A 24525-nucleotide genomic window follows, 5' to 3' on the forward strand; every position below is an offset into this window, starting at 1 on the left:
ATCATCTGACCTTGACATAGCCTTTTCTTTGTGTTGATTGCATTTATTTATTGCAAAATATTTTATCGAGCGGTCAAATTGATCGCCCGTGGTAGGCAGGACAGACTATAAATATTTCTTAGAAAAAAAAAGAAAGAAAGCAAACTATAAGTAAGTATCGAAGAATATATCGTATGCATGTTTCATAAAAAGTCATAGGTTAGAAAGCGGCCCCGGGTTTCCTTTATTTCAATGGTCTTTATGGGATGGAAACCTTTCTAATCTTGTTGTAATTGTGTATCCTTCTAATTGCGTACCCTTGTGGAGGTATATTCTGAGACGTCACTAATTCATACCAGATGTGTACTCTAGTGCTTACCCAAATTTATCTGCTGACGCAGTCCCCATTGTAAAGTTTGCAACTTGCCACGTAGGAAATTCGGATTTTTTTTTTTTATTTATTTATAAAAATTTACAATCAATTCTCGCATTGAGAATATTCAGCAATTTTTTCTGGCGTGGCGCAGCGACATGGCTAATTATTTATAATAAGTTAATGGAAATTCGAATTTTGCCAAAAATAAGTGAGGTGCTGTCCGAGTTACGGACGGCCACTCCAAATCCCGAACAACAGCGACGACTATATGAAATCAAGAATTGTACTAGTCTAATGGTACAGTAATAAAAGTGATATAATTATCAGAGAAATATTCACTTACATACTGTAGCTGGATATTATTGGAAAACCGTTTCTCACATACTAAATAGCCGTTATATTCTGCGAAATAAAACCGTATGACTACAAAATTAAATTCATCTCAACGCTACAATTTGCACTGTAACAAGCTTTGTATCATCTATTGTCTGTAAAATATACAGAGTGGTTGGTAACTGGTGGTACAAGTGGAAAAGGGGTGATTCTACGCAGAAAAAGAAGTCTGAAATATAGAATAAAAATTTTTCGTTTAAGGCTTTGTTTTTGAGAAAATGTACTTTGAATTTTCGCTCGGTAGGCGTGCACTTCATCACGTCTCGTTATAACGGATCTCACTGTAGATCGTTGTCTCGATGGAAAAATTAAAAAAAAAAAAAATTAAAAAATCTTTATTCTATATTTTCGACTTCTTTTTTCGCGTAGAATCACCCCCTTTCCGCTTGTACCACCAGTTACCAACCACCCTGTATATATTTGAATTGAATTAAAATAATAAAAGAATATATAATCGAATTTAATGGAAAGGACCGTGAACAACGCTAAATTAAATACTTTAATATTCCCTCTACTATAAAATTAATTACAGTGGTTAAGAAAGTATTTATACATGATAAAACTTTGATTTCGATCTTCGGTAAAATGTATAGATATGTTGAAATATGATTCATTTATTTAAATTGTGTAGTATCGGGGAAAATTCCTATGTATTATAGGTACGAAGCAATGAAAGTGCTGAAAGCGTTGATGTAACAAGGATCGTCTTAAGTGTATAACAAGGCTTAAATGTATAACATATGGGAAGTATTTGTATCAAAGTTTCATTTAAAAAGAACGAAAACAGTTCAATGATCGAAATAATTTCCCTTTATCGTTAATAACTTTTTGCTATTTTTCTGGCAGCCAGATCGACCAAATTTCTGAGAACCGCCGTAACATGGTCCATATCCGAGATCGAAATTATTTCTTTATTAAATTTTTTAGTATTGTTGCAGATCCGAATAAGCACGTTTATATGGATAGTCACCATGTTGACTGAGGGATGGATTATGATTCATAGTAGGTCCCGGAACGTAACAACATAAAACAATTATTTAGCAATGCGAAGAAACAATATGAAATAATTGATAATCGCAAAAAATAAGTGAATCGTCCGAAATCTCGCTTGAGTACCACGGGGATAAATGAGGGGGGGGGGGGATGAGATAAATTCATTAAAACATGACTGTTACCATTTATTACATGTTCTACTACTGACCTACACACTATAACGTAGTTTGGGGGAAAATTACTGGAAAACCCGGTATGAAGGGATGTACTGAAAGGTGGGAGGCACTAATGGGCCTTATACCTGTCTTTCAATAGAAAGGGTAAGTAAAGGAGGCGTACCTAGCAATGAGTCAACCAAATTCGTGTACATGCTGGGGGTAACAAGGTATATAAGTAAGGTAGCCCTTACAGTGATGAAGTGTCTTTGAGACAGTCTCATAGGTGAAGCAATAGTGACCAGTGCTGTAGAGAATCTTGCAAATAGTATTGAAAGTAGTGTGATAAACAGTAGTGAAGAGAGTATTGTGGACAGTATCGTGGGCATTGCATTAACGATAATTTCTGAGAATAACTGCACGAGTACTAGCTGTACACGAGTGATTATATCGCTGTAAGTAGCAATTTTTAAGTTACCAAGTTATTCATTGTAAGTTGTGAGTTGAGTTGTAGACCATCCATTAAGTTGTTTTAGTTATATGACATTACTGCATTTAGTTTACGTTAAATAACCATTGCTTCCGGTTAAATTATAATAAAAAAAAATTGTATAAAATTAAAATTAAAAGTTTTTAAACTTAAAATAATTCTTAGAGATCACGCACCGAGGAGAGAATATAAGATTTCTAAAGTAGTACTCTGAATTTCGTATTATTTCTTATTTACTAACCTTTTAGTAATTAATTTTCTTATTTTACAAACACGGTATACCTATCGTTAAGAGTTCGTCCGCGTGATAGCACCTACATAAAGTTGTTCGAATAAGAAAATACGCAAATTGGAGTATAGCGAGTTACGAATACAGTCGCGCCAACGCAGCGGTCCGAAATTTTCCCCAACGTTATGCCAAATCTCGTAAATTTGGGAAGCTATTAAGTTTATCGGGTCGGATAACGCGCTCGAAAGTTTTATAAATGGCGCACAACCGGTCGACCGCCGCCGCCTCCGCGCTCGATGCAATCTACGAAAAATGCTCGTTCCTCATTTCGCTTAATTCTCCGACCGCGTGCCGAACGAAGAAGCAAAAGAAACGCGGACCAACCGGGACGTGCCCGATCGATATATCGTAATAGAAAACGATTCATCCGTTTCATCGACGTTCTCTATTTCTATCTAGGATCGCTAGCCACTTTACTTAGTCTCCTAAAGCATCGAAATCTTTCCAACAATGAAATCTTTTAAATGGCTGGTCTTTCTTCAACTTCCATGTCTATTCTCTTGTTCTCGATAAGATGTCCCCTAATTTCGAATTTTACTTCGTAATTACTACGAAATAATTTTATTATGATGCGTTCACGCTATGTTTGCACTGCATTTAACCACTTGCTTTCGCAACGAAGTTACAGGTGCGCGTGCCAGAACGCTACACTGTAACTTGTCGTGAAGCGTTACTTAACACTTAGCCGACCGAACAGGGAGATTTCCCCTCTGTAAAGTACATCGCTGCGTGATCGAACGGGGTGATCTTCCTTTTTGATTTTTGCAACGCGCTTTTTTTTTTGCTATTATCAGTTATTGTTTGCCTGAGTTTGATTGTTTACTCGGTAGAGTCTTCCACAGAAAATTATGCACAGATACGAATGCTAATTTTGTTTATTAATAATTTTGTACAATATGGTATGTTTCGACCACTCACGGAGAGACGCGATCGCGAGAAAGCACGTCAACGGGAGTCGTAAATTCCCGTTACGATTAGATAATCGACGCCACGAAATGATCAATACCCTATTTCGGTTAGGATAATAGAGGTAGTTCAATTGAGATTACACTGAATTAACAGGTATAACTTAATGTTTATTCCAACAACTTTGTAAAGAAGGTATGATAATTACACTGACGCGTATGTACAAGTTAAGTGGTTGATTTAAGTATAGAAGCCCGATAATGACATGTTGACTATGAGTGAGGGGAAGACTTGGCTGTCAGTTGGTTCATTTTCTAGGTTGGTTGGTGAGAAAGGGTGCTAACCGCCCCGGGGGGAAAGAGTTGCTAGTGGGAAGCATCATATCTGAGAAAACTAACTTTCCCGTAGTAACAATAAGCTTTAGAAACGATTCAATAAAGAAATGTTCGTTCGGTTTGAAGGACCTTAGCTAGCAAGTTCTTGAGAATTATGTGTTCTTGAGACTATTGAGATTACGCAGTAAGGATGAGCGGACATCTGGTTCCCATCTTGCCCGCGATGCGTGGCCTGGTCTAGGTAGAGTGTCGCCCGACGTAACATGGTATATTTCGAGGCATTCTGGATGTAACGCTGCAAGCCATTCCTTGCATTCTTTTTTTCTTTTTATTTATTAAAATTTACAATCAATTCTCGCGTTGAGAATTTTCAGTAATTTTTTCTGGCGTGGCGCAATGACATAGGGCTAATTATTTATAATACGTTAATACTTATTATAGATAAGTATAATTTATAAGTATGGATTATAAATAAGTAAATATTAATTAATTTAGATAACTAATTGAATCTAGCGTTTAGGTCTAGCGGGTAGTGTCTCTTCAGCCTGCGGATCTGGACCAACGTATCAAGTAGTCCAGTAATTAGGGGGTTTCGATGTTTGTTGACTCTTTTGCTATATCTGTCGCTATATTTTGCTATTCTTACTGAAAATTCTCAACGCGAGAATTGATTGTAATTTCAACAAATAAATAAAAAAAAAAAAAAATATTTTGCTATTTCCTCTTTGACTGTTGGTATCTTGAGGTCGCGATGTATTAGTTCGTTGGTGACATACCAGGGTGCATCTATAATGGATCCTAGAGTTTTCGATTGGAAGCGTTAAAGTATTTCAATGTTGGAATTACTTGCTGTTCCCCATAGTTGGATTCCGTAGGTCCAGACAGGTTTTATTACGGTCTTATAGAGGATAATTTTATTCTGTGTGTTTAGTTTGGAGCGTCGGTCAGTGAGCCAATAGAATTTTTTGAGTTTGTCTTTTAGGTGCTTCGTTTTGTCTGTAAAGTGGTTTTTTAAGGTTAGTCTCCTGTCCAGGGTCATGCCCAGGTATCCGACGGTCTTGCATTCTTTGTGGATTTTTTTTAACTTTTTTGCGGGTGGCATATTCCTTGAAAAATACCCCATTTGCATGGTTGTAAGACTAGTAAATAACTAGTAGTTACTAGCAGACACCTTTCCACGTTTTTAATAATTAGCAATACATGCACTTTGTAAAATTTGTTCTGATATATTTATAACACGTCGTTGGCAATTTTGGAACAAAAACATTCGGACGTGCGCGGCAAGTGGTTAACTCTGTATACTGCGAGAATGCGTGTCAGGCAACAAATGATACTTGTGGTAACGGCTCTGTTTGCAAATTCAAATTGTTGTGTTTATATTAGTTAGGGAAACATATTAATAGTTTACTAGTTGAGAGTTAAATGAGCTTTCACGTATATACCTGAAAGAAGATATCGATCGATATCAATATCGATCGATAATACCATCGATTGATAAAAAGACGACAATTAGAGATTACGTTTTTCATATAGTAATTTATTTTTCCAATTACGCATTTAATACATTCAAAACAACGCACATTCTATTGCAGTTTCGTTTCAATACTTTTAATGAGATCTGTGATGTACAAGTTTTCATTACAGTAGCAAGCGTTCAATTTACAATATAATTAAACCAACATTTTTTAATGAGTAGGTAACGGACAACGTTGTAAAAATGTTACCGCGGTTACAATTTCAAATAAATTTTAGACAGATAATATTACTATTTTCAAATCTATTATCAGCATATTAAATTCAAAGATTTATTAAAACTTATTGTACTGTGGCTTTTCCAATACAGATACTATATGAAACAACTAATTAACAAAATACGAAAAAATTCAGACGCTTATCGAGTTATTTATACGAGCAAAATTCCATCCAATATATTTCAATTATTCAACAATTTTTACAACTATTGATCCGTGAACAAATGGTTACGATAGAACGATACAATTATTAACATCGCAGATTTTTCGTTATTGTAACGGACAAACAACGCTCTCCTTTAATTTTCTAGTAAATATTTCGACCCATTGTTCATAATTCGTCAGCGTTGCAAACTGCGTTCGTTAAACTAGTGGTAGGAGAGATTAATATTGGACGAGGTTTCCCAAGTCGTTTCGTTCTTCGCAATTTTGCGGTAGACTTGCCCGTCTTTCTCTGACTTGCCATTGGTGCGATTTTACCGGGAAATAGCACGTTCGATTTCGTGGCATATGCAGAGGGCAACGGTAATTTAGCAAATCTCAAGGCGATACGATTTGCACGATCTAATTCGTCGCAGGTAGGAAGGAAATAGTGCCCTCGGTACCTTCTTAGTATACCGTATTTTAAACCTCTCTTCAAGACTGATTTTACCTTTAATTAAGCAAACGTAAATCAACGGTGGGTATGAAACGTCGTTGAACGAGTTAAATGAAAATCTATATCGCAGGAACTCGAACTTTCTCGTTTAACTTGAAAGTATAATATAAAATATTATACGTATGAAACATTACAGGCGATCGTAACTCTCCGTAGTACAATGTTCGGTCAGCGAGTAACGTATTATTTAAACAAACCCGATTCAAGCAGAAATAATAAAAAAAAAACGCGTAATATAACGGTTCGATTCTTTTCGATAGCACGGTTAATATATTACAGTTTTTATATCGGTTACTATAATATATCATCTTTATTATATCTCCGATTATAAACTCACTTGTCGCTTAACCTTCCCATCGTCCACGTTAGAACCATAACTGATATAGCCAATAATTTTACTAGGCGTTGATCCCTTTGTCTCGCGAAGATCTTGAATAGCCGAGACAATCAATGCAACGATCTTCGTCGGCCAGAATTTTCGCATTTTTTTCTTTGGTAACGTTTTCGCGGCTCTATTTATCTTTCGTGTCATTTCGACCACCATCGAACCACAAACGAGTGGATAGGAAAATGAACGTTCGCGCGTTCCCGAAAGAAGAAAACGTAGACTTAAAATTTTGCAAGATCGTCGCTAGCAATTACCAAGAATCAGCGACAAACATCACAAAAAATTTAACTATTTAGAAATCCCGAAAATATCGTTTGCACGAACGCTCGTTTGTTTCGATCAGTGAACTGAACTTAACTTTACTCGAATACATCGATACAAAATAATGCCGAAAGCAGTGTGAAAATATTTGCAGAATCTTGGTCCTGTTTGCAAATTCTAGTTTGCCATGGGATAAAAATTGTCGCCTGGCTTCACACGAGTGAATTGTAATTACGGAAAAGTGCAAATTTACCGTGGTACTTATTGATCCAACTAAACAAGCATATTTCGCTACTAATGAAAGAGACGGTTTTAATCGTAATTATCAGCGACTGACAATGAACGATAATTAGCGACAACAGAAGTTGCGCGTGATTGAGAATGTAGGTGTTGGTAACCAATACGCGGCTACTACGTCCCGCAATTAATCGAAATTCAAAACAGTCTTTTGAACTACCGTATTTGAATTCGCGTCGTTATTTTCCCTCGATCGGCGTCATTTTCACCGCAACGACGACAAGATTGCGCAGCTACAGTTTGTTTGATAAAGAGATCGATCCGAATTCTTCGCGCGCGTTTAATTTTCCATTCGACGCGATTGTTACAACGAGATATACAGGGTGGTTGGTAATTGGCGGTACAAGCGGAAAGGGGGTGATTCTACGCAAAAAAAAAGAAGTAAAAAATATAGAATAAAAATTTTTTTTAATTTCTTTTTTTTTAATTTTTCCATCGAGACAACGATCTACAGTGAGATCCGTTATAACGTACCGCACGCGTACCGAGCGAAAATTCAAAGTCGATTTTCTCGAAAACAAAGCCTCGAACGAAAAATTTTTATATTATTATTATATCATTATGACATTATAGAGTCCGTAGGAAACGTAAAACAAGTAAAATATGTAAAACGCTTCAGAATGTCGAGCGTAAAAAAAGGAGAAATGTTACTACGAAGAAGCATTTCGATTTAATTTCATTCTTCGTTAAGATCATCAAAGAAAAAGCATCGTCCACCTTGTTCTACCGATGCAACATGATACTCGATCACGGCATCAGGATGAAATAAATAATATATAGAATATAAAACCGTCGCAAGCCAGCAAAAATAACGAATCTCTCAAAGAATAACATAAAAATGCTACGAAACGGGAAAGACAATAAATTCGTAATTCGCTAAAAAGGAAAATTTGACTTTACAACTTTCTTCAAACGCTATACGCGCGTTGGTGCTTTATCGACGTACGGTATATAGGTACTCCGACCAACCCTGGCTACATAGATCGGCTCTTTTTCCTCGCCTCGATCAAACAACTTTATGGACATATTTCTTTCGGTCAAATTATGTAAAAAAAGGCATCGTCCTGAATAATACATCGGGCTTCGTGGATGCACTCCACATCGGCGATATCAGTTTCAAGAAAGCGTAATCGGCCTTTTACTGTTCCCCGTTGGTTCGATAAGAGAAGCACGCAGTTACGTGCAAATTAGTTTCCGTCAGAGATACGTGGTCTAGCCTTTGGTACGTGAGAACGTCATTACGATGATGGAGTGCTAAGGTGTTATCAAACGCGAGTAAAGAATGGAGCAAGTTTATCCAAGTCTCGCGTGTGTCGTTCTAATTTGTTCGGCTTAAAATTGATACGTAAGACCATGCCGCGTTTCTAGGAAGCCGCATGAAGTCGCTTAGAGGTACATAGAGATTACTTGGAAATTAATCAACACGCTAGCGCAAAATTGGCTTTGCTTTTGCCTTTACGACGATTGCAAACAGCATCGGCACAGATCTTTATCCTCCAATGAAACTCTTGTCAGAGAAACTCTCGTGTTTTCGTAGTATAATTCTTGCCAATGAGTAATTGAAGAACAGCACGCACAGGATACAGCAAAGTATCATAAACGCGTATAATTCTCGAACGTGATAGGAAAGGGAAAACTCTCGAATTTCAGGATATCGATATTTCAACTATTGCTCTAGAATGTAGACAAACACCCGAAAGTAATACGAGCCAAAACCCGTAGATATCGGACGATTTTATTCTCGAATAAATTCGTCTATCAGCTATCAACCAATAGAATTTTCGAACCATGAAATAATTCCTTCGAACGATCTATTGTACGCGATCAACGTGGAATCTAGTACGTAACATACGTAGACGATATATAATTTTCTTAAATAGACGTTCAGAGTTATTCCATAAAGTAGGAAATAAATTTCAAGAATTTATAAACCATCTGGTCGAGCAGAAACGCGTTCTATTGTAGACAAGAAAGAGAACTTTTAAACGTCCGTGGAAAACGGAAACAAATGCCGTGGATATCGAAAAATACTACCAGGATCGCCAACTTCAGCACCGCTAATTTAGGCTAATCGGGCCGAGCTGGAAGTTGGCTGGTTCGCGGTAATCTTATCGGAGTTGGCGAAAAAAATGGAGAGTTTTGAATGGCACGGAGGTCGACGCGAGCGGCTGCATTTAGCGTTAATATCGATCGATGGCAAGTGTAACCAGCTTTTTGCGCGGTTCTTTTCCTCGGCTGAATCGGGCAACCAGCAGGCGGTCTGCGAATTGATCTGTCGCGGAGAAAAAACGCACGATACGCGAACCAGCGTTATTACGATGATAGAACGCTGGCTTCTTATCGGGTAGACGACGATGAAAAAAAGGAGAGCATGGAATAAGAAAAATAAGAAGAGGAGAAAAGAAAGGGGAACGCAAGTTGGAAATAAGCCCAGCACTAACAATCGCCGTGCAACATTACCGCTGATAAGTTCCGGGGCTAATAAACACAGACACTTGTACGCCCCGTTGCGAATTAACACACAACGGTTTAAGCCTGATATCTGAAACGACACGCGACTGGCTTGCAATTTGCATAGAGTGCAGTTAGAAATGCAAACGGTCACGGGAAATCTCAATTTCACGTGGCAGCCGTGTGAGAGTCTGCAACAAGCATAATAGGGAACGAGTTAATAGAGGAAGCGACGCGATTTCTCGATACGTCGTTAATCTAATTTAGTTCAACTATTTAGTGCTAGCTCGCTGAAACGCCACAGGAAATGGCATGTCTATAGAACGATTCTGCATGAAATGCGTATTGTTGATTTTTAAGCTCGGAGTTTCATCGAGATATTTTTATATATTCGCGTACGTGCAGGCGATAAAAGTTGTGTATTTGCGAAACGACATAAAATTAATTTTCATTTGCAGATATCGACCTGTCAATTAATATCGTCAAGCACATACAGTAGCTTTCGCTGCAGTATTTTAGATAATTTCCGGTTAGCTTTTATTTACAATGACTGCACAAACGATCAGCAGATAAAAGTGCGCACAGCATTTTTCAATTTTTGCTCCGTTATTTATAACAATTTCTAAATATTTAACAAAGAAAATATACAATTGTTCGACCGATGTTAAAGGAATATTTGCGTATTTAGACAGCGTGGAAAATATTTCATTTAAACGTGGACTGATATATTTAGCATTATCCTACGTTTGATCGCCTTTTCCCTATCGAAAGAACGTCTTTTATAGGAAGAACTTTCGATTCTCTTCCCTTCTGCGCGGAGCTCTTTAAATGCCACGGTTTAATTCCTCGATCCAATCTACATCTGAAAAGAGAAAAGAAAAAGAAACTCCGAGTGTATTATTATAACACGGAATCCTTTTGAAATTAGAGAGCCTTATCATTCCAAAATCCCTTATGAGAGAAATTACATAATCGAGCAAATAGAACAAAATTCAGATTATAACGGATCGATGTAAACGAAGAAATTACATAATATGAGAGAAATTACATAATCGAGCAAATAGAACAGAATTCAAATTATAACGGATCGATGTAAACGAAGAAAAGACGTATAAAAATTGATTTAATTTTTTACGCAAAGGACGATCGTCTTTCGTTTGGTAAAGGCAAACTTTCGATGAAACGTTAACGCGTTAAATAATATAAAGAAGAATTCTGTCACGCTTCGTACAAGATACGAGACAAGGTGTATATTTTATAATTTTTCCACTATTTAACAAGCTCTTTTATTCATCATGACGAAGTCTGAAACGACTCGTACGAACCTTCTGGTGAAATTCTTTTTTTAGCTTAGTTAAGTAGATGAGACTGTGAGATGCGGAACAGAGTTAAAAAACGAGAATCGAGAGGCAAGATAAGGCACGTAGCTAGGAAACTTCTGGAAATTTCTTTAAACATTAAATATTACACGGAATAGGAACAGGAAAACTGCGTGAGATTGTGGCTCGCGGCGCGAGAGAAGCGATAAAGAGTTATTAACATGAAACCAGTAAACGTTGCGATAGCGAACATTACATGCTAGTTTAAAATCATATTATAATACATGATTGATGAAAGAAAAACACTGTACTTAATTCTAAATCAAATTTCCTTTCAAGAGTACGTTCGCTTATTTTCCAGACGGTTTTTCTTGTTATATCATATTAAGGGAATCGTAATGAAACCGATATTTTTGCTTGATATCTTGCAACGTGCAACGAATAATATGCAAATATTGTTTGATTTGCAAACCATATTTATTCTCATAATTACAGTTGCTATTAATGTTAACAACGGTCAGGTTTTCGTGCTTTTTATAATTACGATTAAAAGCTTTAGAGGAGCACACAATGGAGAAACAAAATTACATGTTTCGAATAACATCAAACCATAATTACCGAATATTCATAAAACAAATATATCAAATGTTCGTGTAAAGCAAAAAAGATAAAAGTTATTTCGAGAACTAACGTTCTCGTTCTACAGTATCGCGTTTTCCGAAGAAACGTCGACGACAAAATATCTAGGAGAATTTCGTACGAACGTAAACTGAAATATAGGAAAAGTCAAAGCAACGTAAAAACAAAATAAAAGGCGATGTAAACGAAGAATTTAACGGCCGTTATAAAGTTACAAACACCACCTCTTAAACCTTTTTAGCAGTTTACGAAGGTGGCAGATATAATCTACCCTCTGTCGTAATTAAGTCGTAAAAACGCAGAACTCGCATTGCGTGCACCCCTTTTCTGACATTTTATCACAGGTCCAAGTATCAAGTTCTCGCGTTAACATACCTAAAGAGAAAAACAACGAGAGGAAGAACCATCGTTACGATGGCGCGAATAAATCATCCTTCTACAATATCACGAATAACGTTCGTAAATTTCCTTTTCGACTTCTAAAAGGCGACGATCGCTCTGTGTAAGCTCTACCGTAGTTACGTCGTTAAAAACGCAGACTCCACGTTACGTACAATGTTTCCGAGAAAATTTATTAGAGATCAAAGCGACAAGCGGCTCGCGTCGGTGAACACGAGGCGGTAGCTATCGGTGCGAAAGTGGACTTGTCAGTGCTTTATCGTTTAATATTCTAAGTGGTCGTAGAACGAGGTAGTAGCGTTATTGCCCTCGTTAAATCTAACCGGCCGAACTAATTATGCAAGCAGTTGAATTATTTCGCGTCCTCCTGGCGCGTATTGCAGAAAGTGCTGACCGCGCGAGAAAATTTTAACTGCATTTTGTTCGCGGCCGAACAATTAACTGTTCGTCGTGCTGTTAATTCCTTTCGCTCCGCCCGTTCGCTTTCTACCCGTCTCGCCTCGCGTTTAGGTACGTTTAGCCCTAGTCGCTCGATTCTCGAGAACTTTACCAAACTACCCTCCCATGGATAAATTATAATTCTTATTGTCCACGTCTATAACACAGAAACGGTATATCAATTATTTTCAAGATTGCGCGTACAATGAAGCACGCTGCTAAGTTTTACAATCCGAAGCAACCACGAATACGCAATGGAGTAACTAATTCGAGTCTGGTCGGCTACCTACTTGATAGTAATTGCAGCGTTATATCTTGTAGAATTAATTACCACGTTAAAAGTAATTATCTCGATATGTGGCCCTTGCACACGAGTAAACCTTACTGTTAACTGTGTTAGCTGTGGTCAAATCATACTATTACCACCACATCGACGATCGAAATTCAGTTTCAATGTACAGTCGGGGACAGCAATAAATCGACAAGTAGTTCAAGCATCTATGAAATTCGATCGAACTAGTACTAGTGTTATTTGCTTAGATATATATCCTTATTCTACATTATTTGGAAAATAATTGAAGTTACATTTATATTTTTGCGAACTCCATTAAGTACGATATCTACTTCCACTATCTGTCTACTGAATTTTGCTCTCGATAAATGATTGTACAAAATTTAGCTTAGCCAAGAGAACTTAGCTTATAACTTTCCGTAGCAAATATTTTGTAATAACTAGAAAATCACAGGAATTAGTGGACAAACGCGTGGTTCCAACGATACCACCGTTCAACCTACTAGTTTGCCGTTATATCGCCCGCCTATTGATAGGCAAACACTAGACGTTTTGCTCGTATCAATGGACGCGTACGCAACGTAGCGAAAATTATTGGTGTATCGAACGCAGCACTATCCGACGGTCTTTTTGTTCTTCTTTGTTCCGCGTTATCTTCGTGGAACTGCAACGCGACTAGGATTTCCAATTCTCGCGTAGATCGGTGCCGTTCAACCTATGACGCTACGATGTAACGCCCGTCAACTTATCATCCCCAGCATCCGCGATCTCCACGCTATAAATCAAACCTATGATGCATCGAACTTGAGAAATGGAACTTCTATTTCACTTTGCCCTCCGCGATTTGCCGTAGACCGTCGCCAGCCGAGCGTAAGTAGTGGCCCATGGAGGAGGTAGTTCGGATAAAGGAAGATCAATTAATCTCTCGTTTCTAAGACCGACGTGCAGTAACGACACACAGTGGGAGCATTTGCTCGATCTAGCCAATCGACAGTTTTGTAAAAGCCGCTGCAGGCAAAAGGAAGGTTTTAACGTTACAAGATGGGGAAAATAATTTTCCATGTAATCGCGTGTATCGCGTGTTCCTATAATCGTTATGATTATAACAAATAGTCGTTGATATAACGTAGCAGAGAACGAGATAATAATATTAACGAAAGATTAGAATTTGTCAAGTATTACGTTTTAAACTGCGAAGAATACTTGGAGCAGACCGAAGGAAATTAAACATAAATTTTTTAATACGTTAAATTTAATAAATAAATGAAACATATTTTATATATACGTACACGTAATTATATTTAGTTACATGTAGTAACAATTGAACTGTAAGAAACTGATCATACTGATTTACTGTCCTTATACCGTCTAAATGTTATCACAAATAGATCGATAATCACCGACAAAAATAACAGAATTAATTTTTAGCAATTAAATCGGGTAACATCCACCTCGCCATGCGACGTTTAGCCATGGGACGAGGATCTCGAAAGTGTATATGGTTCGACGAATACGGTTTGCATTGACGAACGAAAAAAAAAAAAAAAAAAAGAAGGGAAAACACATACGACAAGAAGAATAAAAGGGGAGAATATGATTCTCGATGATCTCTGTCGTTTGGCAAAGCGGTGTTCGGGAATAGTCCTTCAAGTTTTTGTTAGAGACATAAACGCAAGTCTGCCGGAAATCAGAAAGATCGAAGGAGAATCTTCGACCATGTATTCGCATTCAATTACGCTACATCCGTTTCCCCCTGTCGCGTCGCTCGCGCTCGTCTAAACGTGCCCGATGAAAAGCCACTTATAGAGGATACAAACGCCATTGTATACAGCGAGTAAATAAGTTCAAAGAAACGGAAGCTCCTATAGGTCAACATTACAAGCAGCTATTGTGGCGAACGTCGACAAGCCATAAGTACAGCCTTATATCGCGTGATTCAATTATCGCGCACCACCGCCGCAACGTTGAAATCCTTGTGCCTCTGCCGTGCAACCCGCCTCTTCTAGCCGAATAATACATGAATCATCTACGAGAAACGAGAGAACAGAGCCGGCGCATTACGTAGATTTTAATTAACGGAAAAGGATAATACGCTTCGAGTAATGGCTTATTCAACCCTCGTTGAAGATAGTGACGTACCGTACTTGCACTCTCATCCTTAAAGCGTCGTAATATGGAAACACGATCTCTTGAAAAATTTGTAAACTAGAATTTGCAAGATAAACAACTCTGAATGATAAAGTTATAAAAAGATCTATCTCGACGTACATGCGTAGAAAGCTCTGCCATTCCAATGCGTATATCGTCTATATTATCATGTTGCTGCGTATCTCCCTATTACAACGCGTATTTCGTCTCGAACTCTAATTGTAAAATACGAGTTTCTTAACTACGAACAAGGTAACACTGAAAAATTGCCACCAGACCCCTTCGTTTATCGTCGCGCACCGGATTACCAACAAGAATGATAAATAAGCAGGGAAGCATCTGGTTACACGTAAATGGTTATACCGTGAAAGTTTTTCGTAACTGACGCTAGATCTGTTTGAATCGTACGCGATTGCTTGCTTCGATGATTCATATTCGCGCACCGGAATAAGCGCGTCTGTCTTGTCCGATGAGTTTCTGTTTAGTTATATACCGCGGATGGATCGCGGTAAATAGAAGCAGTCGGAAGTTTCCAGTGTTCAATATCGGTACGAGTGACATCGCGTTGTCGATCCTGCGTCGATGGAAGCATTAAAACGGCACCGTTTCACTAGGATACGCGATATATCTCCAACGTCGCGTCGTACGCCGCGTCGATGTTTAGCACTATAGACGATCTTTAATAGCGGCATCGCGGCCAGCGTGCTCGCAGGCATCATCCGCTGGCGAATACGATTGCCAGAGCTCGAAAGTGATCGATTCGGAGAAACAGGAACGAACGAAAACCGGGCAAACTTGCGAATCGAACGCTCAGTCAGTATGCAGAGCGGAACGATGGAAGCGCATCCTGGGAATTACCGGCATTCCGTCGGATCATACTAGGATTGCGCAGTTTCCATGCGAGCTCGTAATCACCGATTGGACTTACTCGAATGCAATTGATCCGCGGCTAATGGTTGCACTCGCGATAATACCATAACAATCGTACATCACCAACGTCTCTGATTCAGCCGTAGATTACGTCGGTTGCATCGCTTGCCATTCAACGATTTCGAAAATTATTCCCTGGCCCCTTTAATGAGAACTTGTTTACGGAAGTGCATAATGCGGCGCATCGCCACCGATCGATCTCGACTGCTGTACACGGGACGATCGAACGGTTATTTGTAACTTTCATACGACGATTGAGGTTTGAGGTTTACGGTATCAACGATAAGCCGGCCGAATTAGTTGGTTCGTTACAAGCCGGTTGATCGAACATCCATGCGCGCCATTTACGTCATATCGGACACCGTGCTACTCGATCGAGAAAAATATCGCTACCCTATCGCTAGTCGTTGGAAATCACGTCATTGGATTCTAACAGAACCATATTTTTATCGTATTCACCGACTTGATTATCGTTCTAAAGTACCAAATTAATTTTAATCGCTATGAAATCGATGCATCGTTGTAAGATCGCCAATCAACCGAGGTAACTGTAATGGCTTCATAAAACGTTAGCGTGGCGATAATTCAAATTCAACCGGAGCACATATTCCGTGGAAGACGCGGCGTGGCGCAAGTTCGATTGGCCATTATCAATTCTGGATGCAGATTAGCCTAACTGCCGTCTAGAACAGCGGTGCATAAGATCTCGACAACTTACGATGCTATCGGGTCTCATGAAGAATTCAGGTCCAGCCGGAGGTTAAGTTTTAGAGGAGGCAAGTTGAGTCACGAAACTAGTTTCTGTCTGTCAGTGTCTTATCTAGGTGGAGAACCCACGGGAAAACGTCGTGGCTCGTTAATACTTTAATTTCGTGCACTCCGGTCCTTTGTGACACGGCCACACCGTCTGACAAACGGAACTCCATCGCGACTCGACTCGACTCAACGCGACGCGACGCGACGACGCGCCAACTTTCCGTTCCGCGGAGGAAGCTTAATTGTTTGCTTGCCGAATTGTTGTTAGTTAAAGTGGAAAGTTGCTGATAACTCCGAGAAAGGGAAAACGAACGTGGCGAAGAAGTAGGAGACGCGCGTGCAAGTTGCCGCGATTCGTGGAATAGAACAAGAAGGAAGGCGACAGAGCGAGCGAACGAGCATTAAGCGAATGGATTCTCTCACGGCTCTATAGAATCTGCCAACGGAAGTGCTAGATCATCCAACCTGATCGCCTGAGCCAGGAAAAATGCCGGTGAAATGTTTCGGATGTAAAACTTCTCGGATCGTTTCATCAGGGTTGTAACGGTTAAGAGTTCGGATCAAGTGAGAAAGTTTCTGATTGGACCGGACTGCTTCAGCGTGAATTTCAGTGTCTTTCAACCGGAACGCTGGCAATCCAATCTTACGTAAATTTAAAGCAAACGCGACGAAACGTTCTCTTCGGAGACGTTCACCTTCACCTCGCTGGAATCCGCTAACCTTTTTCCAGTTGTTATTCATCGACGAGAATCTTCGGCAAGGGAAAATCCTCGCGGAGCGTACCTTCCAAGCGTGTTTGTCTATCGAAAGGTAGAAAATGAAGGATATCTGGCGAAAATTCGTAGATCGTAGACGAATGACGCGACGCGGTATGCCGCGAGAGAAGAATAAACTTTGATTTTGAGAATCGCGCCACTCGTATTCGAACTCGTAAAAGTAAGTAGCGGCGTAAGGGATTGCTTCCATCTCGGTGTAGTTTCGCGTTACGCGGGCCCAGTGCCAGACCGAAGGCACAAAATTTTCTATCGGTCGTAAATTTCATGAGACCGCTAATATCGACCCTGACCGAACCTCGATGAACCGCGTCGTGAAACCGTCGAGGTTTCGTTCTTCTTGAACGCATGCCAGCATAATACGAAGGAACTTAATAGGATCGGATTAGAACATCGCCTGTCTATGTTGCGGTTTAACGACTCCTTCAAGAGATACGTTGCACGGCCAAAACTTGATATTTACTACGATACGAAGGGGTGTTATTACCAGCGTTATTTAAACCACTAAAGAGATTTTCTTCTCGCATACAGTACGTAAATGCGATTGTTAAAAAATATCATGCCGCGACAACAACAATGGTCTAACAAGTTACTGACGTTGGGAGGGTAGAATAAAAACAGATAATGAGAACCGAGGAAAAGAGGCTCGTCAAGAAATCCAACGAGGAGTTGTAGAAGAAGAGCACTAACCCAAAATAGATCTCCAGAAATGGTTCTCATACATGATATTCGTGATAAGAACGTGACTTCTGGTTATTTCTTAAAATAGAATCTAACCTGCTATTTTGTATCGTTTTTTCGTTTTCGTTATTTTTCCTATTTATTAAACACATCTTATCGATAAAGTTATAGCAAGAAAATTTCGCAGTTCAAATTTATCGATCGTGTAACGTATTTGCTTCATTGGCCGAGATGTAACGATCCAAAAACGACGTAAAAATATCGTCGGCACTACTCCACTCAAGTTTTCTCGTCGGTTGGCAATCTCGATGACAAGGGTCACCCCGACGAGTCGGTAAATAGCGCGAGGAGAAAACTCCGGTTCGGTAAATCTCTCGTTCATCTCTCTAATTCATAATCCGTCTGAAGGATAAGCCAGGATTTGCTCTTCTCGGTGGTTCGCGTTCGCGTTCGAATATAAGCAGGCGGACGGAGGTATCCGACATCCTTCGTCGCTTTCCTCTCACCCATATCTGGCGACGACGCGACGAAACGCGACAGCTGTGACAGTTCGGAGAACAATTTGAACGCACTGGTCGGCGCTAATGCCAGGGCCAGCTACGAATACATTTGCAAGTGTAAGCCGCGACCGAACGAGAAGCCCTGACCAAATACCAGACGAATGGCAGCGTGGCAACGTTCTACTCTCCAGCATCGACTAACTGGAACGACTGGAAGTACCGACTGGAATCTCTCGACGATCGAATCGCGAATATGTACCACCGCGATTCGAATTCCTAGCTGGCAGGTCTGGCTGCCTGTCGATCGGCCCGATTATCCGTCGCGGTCCGTTTAGAGGAAATCCGGTCAGTCTGCGGAGATATTGTTGCTTCTGCTCTATCGATCAGTCTGACAATCAGATGATAACTGCGCGTCATGACTGACGGTTTCTGAAACGTTCGGCTGAAAAATCGGTCGATTTTTCGACGTTTCCAACGTTTAGATTCCAACGTTACATGGCGAATCAACTGTATCGTATCGTTGGACGTTGATGTCGGATTTGAATAAAAGCACGGAAAAATGTTAACGTTACGTACGCGCAAATACGCGCTACGCTCATACGTTCCATATGCATCTCGAAATTGTAATCCCTTTTATTCTCTCATTTTTAAACAAAGCCGCGACTGCGACAACACGTTTGCAACAAAGACAAGAAATCTCGTACTCGTACGGTTTATTGCTTCAAACATCTTGTTTCTGTTGATTATTCGACCATGTATTTATTGGTAAAATCAAAATTCCTAGAATTCTGGTTTATTCGATCTCTCTTGCGCCTATAAATTCTCGCAACGATGGGAAATACAGTTATCGTGGAGGTGTTACGAAATTGACACAACTAAGGAAACAGTTCTCAAGAAAAATTAGTAACAAGTTAGGATCAGATGCGTTAGAACTCTTGTCGACGTTAACGTCTCCGTTAAGATCTTATCTCTGCTTTAACGAGATAAAAAGACTCGAAAGCTTCTAAATCAAACTTCGTTCTTCGTTCGTATACCCGTGCCGTTACAACTCACTCGACGACTTCTCGCTATTACCACTCGTGTCTGTTTTCATACTTCGTACTCTCGCGTCTCGCTCTTATCCCGCACTTGCTGCCAACATTGTTTACCTGGTACATCCACGGTCACGCCTTTACGCCCATACTTTTCAAGTAAAGTCAAATGCCATACAACTTCGTTTAGAACCTAACGTAGCAGCAAAAATAAACGAACCCTATCGATCGACGCATTCCAGCGCAAACATATTGCAACGAGCGAAAAAGTGTGTTGCGAGTGAAAATCCGTCTAAAGGAGAAGAAGCGTATGAAATTCATAAATACCTATACGACATCCGCGTATATGTGCGCAACGAATATTAGTTTTGTGCCAAGATCCAACAACAAATGACACGAAAAAATAGTGAAAAAAGTAAGACAGCCCTGGAAACAGATGCAGAGCGGAAGAGGCGATAAGCTTCCAGCCGAGAAGACCTATCTGTCCTCGGAAGCAAAAAGTTCGTTCATTTGTCGTCCGGCGCGCCGTTCCGTGTGTCCGATTCGGGGGAGGGGGAGGGGGAGGGGGAGGGGTGGAGCGAAAGTTTCAAAAACGCAGGCTCGTAACACGTGTCCAGTGGCTCCAACTTTTTCCACGCGTGGATGACGAAGATTCTTCCCCGGTAGCCACTGATCCGAGAGTTACATTACGTTTCTCCCGCGTGAATCACATTCTACGAAGGGTAGACAATTTGATCATGAAACCGAGTTATGGCCTGTACGGCCGAGCATCTGAGAAGCTTCGGGAACCGCGAGAAAAGTAAATAGAACGTGTTTACAAAGATCCACCGAAACATGGTCACGTAGGTTCGCATATTCTTGACAGCCGCGTAGAGGACACGCCAACTCCCTCGAGTAATCGCACGTCGAGCAACTCGATTCTTTCAGAGTACGATCGATGACGAAATAATAAAATAAGCGGGAGTGAATTTTGTCTACGAAACAGAGTTACGAACAACGCTACTCGTACATCAGATTTGAAAAAGAGATTCAAGAAACTTTCGGAGGAACAGTTATTACTTCCTACTATTCACTATTCATACTCGCGCGAGGATTAAGTCAAGAATATTAAATCGCCGAGAAATTATTTTTCGAATATATACAGGGTGGTTGGTAACTGGTGGTACAAGAGGAAAGGGGGTGATTCTACGCGAAAAAAGAAGTTGAAAATATAGAATAACAATTTTTCGTTTGAGGCTTTGTTTTCGAGAAAATCGACTTTGAATTTGAATTTTTTTGAAAAATTAAAAAAAAATAAAAAAATAAAAAATTTTTATTCTATATTTTCGACTTTTTTCACGTAGAATCACCCCCTTTCCGCTTGTTACCAACCACCCTGTATATATATATTTCGTTGTACGCGTATTACATATGACAACAGATATTTGTCAATCGTAAATTGTAACAGCCTAATTTTGTTTTTAACCTACGATTATACTATTGTTTATCGTTTACGGGAACAATCCATTAAAATATACATGTACAGTGTGAATCTCGAATCGTGATCAGTAGAGATTACTTTGTTATTAGCAGTCCGATCAAAAATATTTTTATCGGGTAGAGCATAGTTTCAAGAGATATTTCACTAATTCGAGATTTAGGCGATCGAGCCAGCACGATCGACATCTTCCACGTTTGAACGATCACTCGAGACTCAGAGTTGGGTGTAAACATCGGGCAGATTTGATGCTTTACCGATACGAGGCAACGGTTGAAATCGTTATTCGAAATAAAATGAAAACGCTATACGCATTATCTGCGAACGCGGAAGGAATATGCGTCCGTTCGAAATCATTATCCACAAATTTATTATGAAACGCGTTCAATTTTTCTCCGCGATCTGACTAATTATTTTACATAGAATCACCCCTTAACAATATGTATCACTTGCCTGGTCTCACTTTGTATACTGTATTTTAATATACCACAAAATATTTTTGCTTTTATTCACGTTCATTTCAAAAACAAAACGTACAAATGAAAATAATGCTAATGTCCGAATATTTTCCTTTTACCTATCGTTAACGTACAAATCAAAGAACGTACTTGCACTACTATCTAAGTGGATCAAACAACCTACGAAAGGTTCAATTAGGGTTCGCACAAATTTCTAATTGACCGACGAATTTTCAGGAAAAGGAAAAGTATATAAAGGACGTTTCCTGCATAAGAAATTGAAATCAGCAGTCAGTGAATAGCAACCGCTTTCAAATCGAGCAATTTTTATATAAAGAAAACAATCAGAAATTTCTTCGAGCAACGATCATGGATGTTGAGAAGCAAATGGAACAGGATTCTGCTTCGCAGGTATTTGCTAGTTTCGCGGAGCCACTTAAGAGTTTTGGCGAGGTATTTACAAAATTAAGTTGTTAGAAAATTACGAGTTTTCAAAGATGGAAACATATAATTACCAGAGAAATTCTTTTCTTAGGCAAATTTGGGCGTAGCCACGAACCGCGATATGCAAGAGGACCAGCTATCCCGTTTCATGACCAGAGCCATGACACTACAACCATCAACAGCGCCAAAAGTCGGTAGTTTCGTAGGTTATACAGCACGGTTCAATGGAGATGCGCACGACGTGGACAACTTCATCTTAAATATCACGCTGTATAAGGATATAGAGGGAATAAAAGATGAAACAGCTTTGCAAGAACTATCTCTTTTACTGGAAGGAGAAGCCGCTATATGGTGGGCCAATATGAAAAAGGATGTTCACATATGGTCCGAAGCTTTAAAACTATTACAACGAAAGTTCTCGATCAAAAGACAACCATACGAGGTATACCACCAAATATTCTCCGTAAAACAGGATGATCATATTCCAACAGAAATGTTCATTAACCAAAAACGAGCTCTTTTCGACGAACTTCCTCAAACCCACTCCGAAGATGTTCAGATCGATATGATCTATTCATTACTGAAGTCAAAAGTCCGGAAGAAAATACCAAGAGAGACGATAGTTACCTTCGATCAGCTGATCTGCGCAGCTCGTCGCGTGGAATATTCGGGATATAAAAGGAGACTGCGACGATTTGAGAGATACAGCTTTGATTCATCAATATCCGCTGAGAAACCAACAAAATTCTGCACACACTACAGAGAATTTGACGAAAGTGAGAGAAGTCGCGAAGTGGACTGTTATAAATTCAAAAGTAAGCGACGTAGACGTGTCGACCGTCACAGGGAATATATCCTGCCGACACCAAACACTTCCCGTACTCCGTTAGATGATTTTAACCTCACCTCATACCATTTATAGAATAATTTCCATAAGCATAAGCATCTCGGTAATATAGTCAGTTGTCGACCAGTTATCAATCAGGTATCAACCAGTTATCAACCAGGTATCAACCAGTTAGCAGCCAGTTATCAACGAATTATCGATGTAATTAACGATCATTCGGGACTCACCGAGTCGAAATGATCTTTATTAGATTCTCAAAATCTGTCTACACGTTTCTCTAATCCGACTATGGAACGATACCAGTGATACAATACCGCCTTAAAGATACGGATGCCGAAGAACCATGGGAAAAATCGAAAACGATCGGCAACAAAGGTGGCTGCCTTTGAAAGACAACGGTGCTGTGATCCGGAGAGCAATTAGACGAGGAAAGGCGCAGGACGACGTAACTGCCACTGCGAGCTCTTGGCAAAGACGAGAAAGATGGGTATAAGGACCGAGGGAAATTAAATCTACTCGTTCCAGTACCCCATCTACCCTCATTACTGTGGAAAAGCGTAAAGATCCCGGTGAGACGAGAAGACATTGTTACAAGGAACGAGCAGCCAGGAAGTCCATGTTTCCTTTTTGAAAAGTTGCCTTTGGTCTGCACGTGTACCCGTGTCCCGAGTTACACGCAGCGGACACCATCGTCACCTGCGACGTGAATCGTTTCGCCAAGAAGAAAGTTATCCCTTCGCAATTTTATTTCTTGGCGTGCGACGCTTCGGTAATTATTAATCGGAAATTGAACCCAGTTGTTACCAGTGGTCCACTGTTAGAGAATTCAAAAGTTATTAAGAACGTAAACAATGTTGGCAGCGAGAATGCTTCTAGCCTCGATGACCTCTAGACAGACTTGATCGATCGTCCGGTTTAGTTACTCCGAATGTAAACCGAAATGGACTAGTTCGCATGAATTGCATTGAATTGACTATTGTATCGATCTGTTTAAATGTATCGACGAATACGATCATACTTTCGGAGTTAACGTAATTAATATAATTAACCTACTAATTAATCTATTGCATGATCGAGACATTCACGAGACGAAGTTTGTAGATTTTTAAATTTTAGTGCGAAAGTACTTGATCTGTACTTTCATGCACCGTACTTAGAAATAATCTGATGTACTGGTTGTTTTAACATTTATTTTTAGAGTTTGTAAATAAATTTGTAAATAAATTACTCGTTTAATAGAAGAATAAATAGTATGTAATTTTTTAGTATTCCTCAATCCCTTAGCTCTTAAGCTACTATGATCTAAAAAGAACTATGATCAAGATTATGATATATCGACATAATTCTATTTGGTTTACTCAATGACATATGGTCTAGATTTATCGGTAGAGCACTCGATGCAGATCTAATATTATTATACACTCCGAATTAAACTCATAGCTAAAAAATTTGTTACGTTTATACTTGGTACACTGATATTACTGTAATACTCAGGGATTGTACTTCCAGAATCAGTGTAATCTGATGCATCCACGAAACAGAGCTATATTTCCTAGTAGATACATATTAAACGTATGTACATCTTTCCCACAAACGTGTAAGCGGATTAAAACAAGAAGAAGTACAGAATGTCAGATAAGACTCAAGCGCATGTGAAAGTCAAAGAGCATA

The 24525-nt window shown here is 39.5% G+C and overlaps 3 protein-coding genes across 8 annotated transcripts in view; 1 reads left to right on the forward strand and 2 right to left on the reverse strand.

Annotated features, from left to right (window-relative positions):
* Window positions 1-24525, reverse strand: part of LOC126865184 (TWiK family of potassium channels protein 7-like) — a 364862-nt gene that overhangs the window by 211602 nt on the left and 128735 nt on the right. The window lies entirely within an intron of this gene.
* On the reverse strand, window positions 5426-7808 carry LOC126865189 (uncharacterized). The gene is made up of 2 exons (XM_050617409.1): window positions 6663-7808; window positions 5426-6319 (listed from the first exon to the last, which is right to left on the reverse strand). Exons 1-2 carry the CDS (start codon window positions 6867-6869, stop codon window positions 5999-6001), a joined length of 528 nt encoding a protein of 175 aa, XP_050473366.1. The 5' UTR covers window positions 6870-7808; the 3' UTR covers window positions 5426-5998.
* On the forward strand, window positions 21453-24192 carry LOC126865186 (activity-regulated cytoskeleton associated protein 2-like). Of its 2 annotated transcripts, XR_007689462.1 has the most exons (3): window positions 21453-22016; window positions 22099-22992; window positions 23026-24192. XR_007689462.1 is itself a non-coding variant. In XM_050617403.1 (2 exons), exons 1-2 carry the CDS (start codon window positions 21933-21935, stop codon window positions 22927-22929), a joined length of 915 nt encoding a protein of 304 aa, XP_050473360.1. In that variant the 5' UTR covers window positions 21453-21932; the 3' UTR covers window positions 22930-24192. The 2 variants fall into 2 exon arrangements, 1 of the variants encoding a protein (XP_050473360.1); XM_050617403.1 differs by having other exon boundaries at window positions 22099-24192.

The sequence above is a fragment of the Bombus huntii genome, chromosome 4 (assembly GCF_024542735.1).
Source record: "Bombus huntii isolate Logan2020A chromosome 4, iyBomHunt1.1, whole genome shotgun sequence".
Classification (NCBI taxonomy): domain Eukaryota; kingdom Metazoa; phylum Arthropoda; class Insecta; order Hymenoptera; family Apidae; genus Bombus; species Bombus huntii.

What these genes read in the sequence shown, in the direction of transcription:
- LOC126865189 (XM_050617409.1), bottom strand. Translation starts at nt 6,869, where the DNA reads ATGGTGGTCGAAATGACACGAAAGATAAATAGAGCCGCGAAAACGTTA. An exon ending in ATGGGAAGGTTAAGCGACAA is followed by an intron (nt 6,320 to 6,662) that starts GTGAGTTTATAA and finishes GCTTAATTAAAG; the next exon opens with GTAAAATCAGTCTTGAAGAG.
- LOC126865186 (XM_050617403.1), top strand. Translation starts at nt 21,933, where the DNA reads ATGGATGTTGAGAAGCAAATGGAACAGGATTCTGCTTCGCAGGTATTT. An exon ending in CACTTAAGAGTTTTGGCGAG is followed by an intron (nt 22,017 to 22,098) that starts GTATTTACAAAA and finishes TTCTTTTCTTAG; the next exon opens with GCAAATTTGGGCGTAGCCAC.